This window comes from Rhinichthys klamathensis, unplaced genomic scaffold (assembly GCF_029890125.1).
Source record: "Rhinichthys klamathensis goyatoka isolate OS25496 unplaced genomic scaffold, OSU_Roscu_1.1 h1tg000209l_1, whole genome shotgun sequence".
Lineage (NCBI taxonomy): Eukaryota > Metazoa > Chordata > Actinopteri > Cypriniformes > Leuciscidae > Rhinichthys > Rhinichthys klamathensis.
The window spans coordinates 2,277,501-2,281,354 of NW_026606734.1; the positions used below are offsets into that span (position 1 = coordinate 2,277,501).

The 3,854-nt window shown below is 35.2% G+C and overlaps 1 protein-coding gene across 2 annotated transcripts in view; it reads left to right on the forward strand.

Annotated features, from left to right (window-relative positions):
• Positions 1 to 3,383, forward strand: part of slc17a7b (solute carrier family 17 member 7b) — a 16,324-nt gene extending 12,941 nt beyond the window's left edge. The window contains exons 9-13 of one of the 2 annotated variants that reach the window (XM_056263690.1): positions 787 to 919; positions 1,043 to 1,153; positions 1,949 to 2,076; positions 2,365 to 2,434; positions 3,007 to 3,383. In XM_056263690.1, coding sequence (XP_056119665.1) covers positions 787 to 919; positions 1,043 to 1,153; positions 1,949 to 2,076; positions 2,365 to 2,434; positions 3,007 to 3,308 — 744 coding nt within the window. In that variant the 3' untranslated portion in view covers positions 3,309 to 3,383. The remainder of the gene's footprint in view (positions 1 to 786; positions 920 to 1,042; positions 1,154 to 1,948; positions 2,077 to 2,364; positions 2,435 to 3,006) is intronic. The other variant, XM_056263691.1, reaches the window with a different exon arrangement.
• Positions 3,384 to 3,854: the final 471 nt, after the last annotated feature.

The following is a 3,854-nucleotide window of genomic DNA, read 5'->3' on the forward strand; positions in this document are numbered from 1 at the left end:
GAGAAGTTCATCTAGAGTTTCAGAAGAGATCTCAACCGTACCTCAGACTGTGCTCAGATGAGACATATTTTGATTAGTCAGTGTTGGTTATTCAGTATTCATAATAATAATAATAATAATAGTTGTTTTGCTTAGTGTAGGTTATAATATTTTTTAATAATAATAATAATCATTGTTATTATTAATAATATGATAATAACAATAAACATTGTATTTTTTATGAATATTCGTGTAGTCTACAAGACCCACACAATTTGCCGTTATAATAAGCTTCCTCAATTGACCGGCAACACGTCCAACATGCAGATGCATATCCTACGGCACCGTCCCGAAATCAATTTAGTTGGAGCACAGAACACAACCCAAAAGCAATTATTGTTCTTTGGTGTTCAGATTATACAGTTTTTTCCAAATGTTATTTAATAAAAATACCGGTGTATATATATTTTTTCTCTCAAAATCTCTTTTTTTCACCCCAAGCCCCGCCCCCGTGATAGAATCGCGATACGAACCGAATCGTGGGTTTGGTGTATCGTTACAGCCCTATTAAATAATAATAATAGTTATATCAATAGTATTATAATAATTGCTTGGTGTGGGTTATTATAATCGTTATTTTGCTTAGTATGGGTTAAAATGTTCATAAAGATAATAATTATTATAATAATTGTCATTATTTGTTATTTAAAAAAATATATAATATTTTGATTAGTCTGTGTTATTTCAGGAGACAAATCTGAGCCGAAGTTGATACTCGCCACACTCGTCCCTGTTCTCTGTCTGTAGGTCGGTATGGTCTCTGCTCTTCCTCATCTGGTGATGACCATCGTCGTGCCGATCGGAGGACAGCTGGCCGACTACCTGAGGACTCACAACCTAATGACCACCACAAACGTCAGGAAACTCATGAACTGTGGAGGTAAAGCCATTATATAATATATATATATACTGTATGCTTACCCATTCATCTATTCAATCAATAACGTACACAGTCTGGATGCTGCTGTAAATGAGACATCTGAAGGTGTGTGTGTGTGTTTAGGTTTCGGGCTGGAGGCCACGTTTCTTCTGGTGGTGGGTTTCTCTCACACGAAGGGTGTCGCCATCTCGTTTCTTGTCCTTGCTGTTGGATTTAGTGGTTTTGCCATCTCAGGTACTGTAAGAACATACATTGCCTTGCAAAAGCGAGGAATGACGCATTCAAGTGATCAAAAGTGACAGTAAAGACATTTATAATGTTCAAAAAAGATTTCTATTTCAAATAAATGCTGTTTTTTTTTTTACTTTCTGAAAAAATTGCATCACAATTTCCAGAAAAATATGCAGCAGCAGAACTGTATCCAACATTGATAATAAGCAGAAATGTTTCTTGAGCAGCAAATCTGAATATAATATGTATATACATATTTTAATTTATATATAAATTAATTAATACAATTATTTAAATTGGTTTAGTTTATTCATTTATAAAGCACATTTAAAAACAACAGATAAACAACAAATAAATAATAGGGTAAATTATAGGATATATTATAATTTTTTTTAAAATTTTATTTATAAAAAAAAAAAAAAAAGTATGTTAAAAAAAAGTTGGGTGGGAATTTTTATTTTTGTTATTTTTCTTAAAAAAATGCATCACGGTTTCCACGAAAATATGCAGCATCAGAACAGTTTATGAAAATAATCATAAATGTTTCTTGAGCAGCAAATCATCATATTAGAGTGATTTCTGAAGGATCATGTGACACTGAAGACTGGAGTAATGATGCTGAAAATACAGCTTTGATCACAGGAATAAATTACACTTTACAATATATTCAAATAGAAAACAAATAATTTTTTCAAAATTTTTACTGTATTTTTGATCAAATAAAATGTATTTCTTTTGAAAATATAAAAAAATCGTCCCAACCCCCAATTTGTTCACTCTTTTCTTTTCAACCTTCAGGGTTCAATGTAAATCATCTGGACATCGCTCCTCGCTACGCCAGTATTCTGATGGGCATCTCTAACGGCGTGGGCACGCTCTCTGGCATGGTGTGCCCTCTGATTGTTGGTGCCATGACCAAAAACAAGGTATTGACCTTAAACCATAGACACTGAGGAAAAGAGAGTTAGTTGTGCTGGATGTGAGAGATCATGTTTCATTTCACATCTCAATATATAACAGCTCCTTTTCTCATTTTCTTCTCTTTTCTGTTCCTGGCCATCACATTTTGTTCATGCACATCGTCCCTTCTCTTCTTGCTCTTATTTCTCTTAGGTTGCACATACATTATCTGAAATGTTATGGTGACTCATGCACATATATCTCTATACACACACACGTGAACACACGTTCTTGTCCTGTGTATTTCTCTGTAGACGCGGGAGGAGTGGCAATATGTGTTTCTCATTGCTTCACTTGTTCATTATGGTGGAGTTATCTTCTACGGTGAATATTTCTGTCCATTTCCTTCCATCCATCTCTGTCTAATTGTGCATATGTAATATTTATAGTTATTGATCAAAATAAATGTTGGTGTATTTTGTTGTGTGTGTGATATTTGTGGCACTTTGGATTAAAGGTTGAATCTCATGACAAAAATGTCTGGTTTAAGAAAACATTTGCATAAAGAAAATGTATGAAATTCCTTTTTTAAATTAATATTTTTTATTTGATTAAATAAAAATATTTCTGTTATTTATTCAGTAATAATCCTCATGTCATGTTTGTATTAATTAATTATATATATATATATATATATATATACATATGTATGTATGTATATACAGTATATATACTATATATTCAAATTTATATATGAATTCATTAATAAAATTGTTTAAATTATAGAATAAAAAATCATGTTTGTGCGGTCCTAAAAATAGACATTCAGACAATTTTGGGGTGGGAATTTTATGACATTTTATGACTATTTTTGTGAGATTCATCCAAAAGCCCCTTCTAAATGAATAACTGTCCACATAAATCATAGTGATGATGTCACTGCCGATGCGTTTCAGGTATTTTTGCGTCGGGAGAGAAGCAGTCGTGGGCGGAGCCTGAGAACACGAGTGAGGAGAAATGTGGTATATTGGGAGAAGACGAGCTAGCGGATGAAACGGAAGAGCTGTACCGCTCAACGGGAGGCGGCGGCTACGGAGCAACTATCCAATCAGGTGACCCCAATGGGGCGGGGACTGGAGGGGGCGGAGCCGGAGGAAGCTGGGCCTCAGACTGGGACAAAACAGAGGAATATGTCCAACCTGTCGGCACGAATAGCTTCCTATACGGAGGAGAGGAGGATAGGGGACTGACCGAATGATGTTCAGGGATTCTGGGCTCAGAGATCAAGAGTAAAGCTGGAAGAGGACGGGTGGAAAACAAGGACTGAATATTCCTCCCGAGTGGGACGGAGGAAGTGGTTTTGACCCAAACTAAAAAAAAAAAAAAATCATAAATAACATCAAACCTGTCTAGTGATATCACATAGATTCAGCAGAAGTGTGTGTGAGAGTGTGTGTACGTGTCCGTTTGAGTGCATGTGGACGTTTACCAGGGTACGAAAGCCTAAAACCGACTGATCTACATGACCAATCAAACGTATGGATGTCAAGTGTGTCCATACTTTTGACTTCCCGCCCGGTTATGTATTTTAGCAAGTGATCATCAAGGTTTTGACAGTATTACTGTTATGAGATATTACTGCCATTCTGCCTAAATTGTGACAATCATGAAACTGTGTGTAAACGGTGATACTCACATATGAAATAGATGTTCAAATCCACTTTCGCAGAACAACTAAAGTATAATTTCAATTAAAAACAAGATTTAGAGAATTGATCTCATGTGCCAATACTGTGAGGTGTGT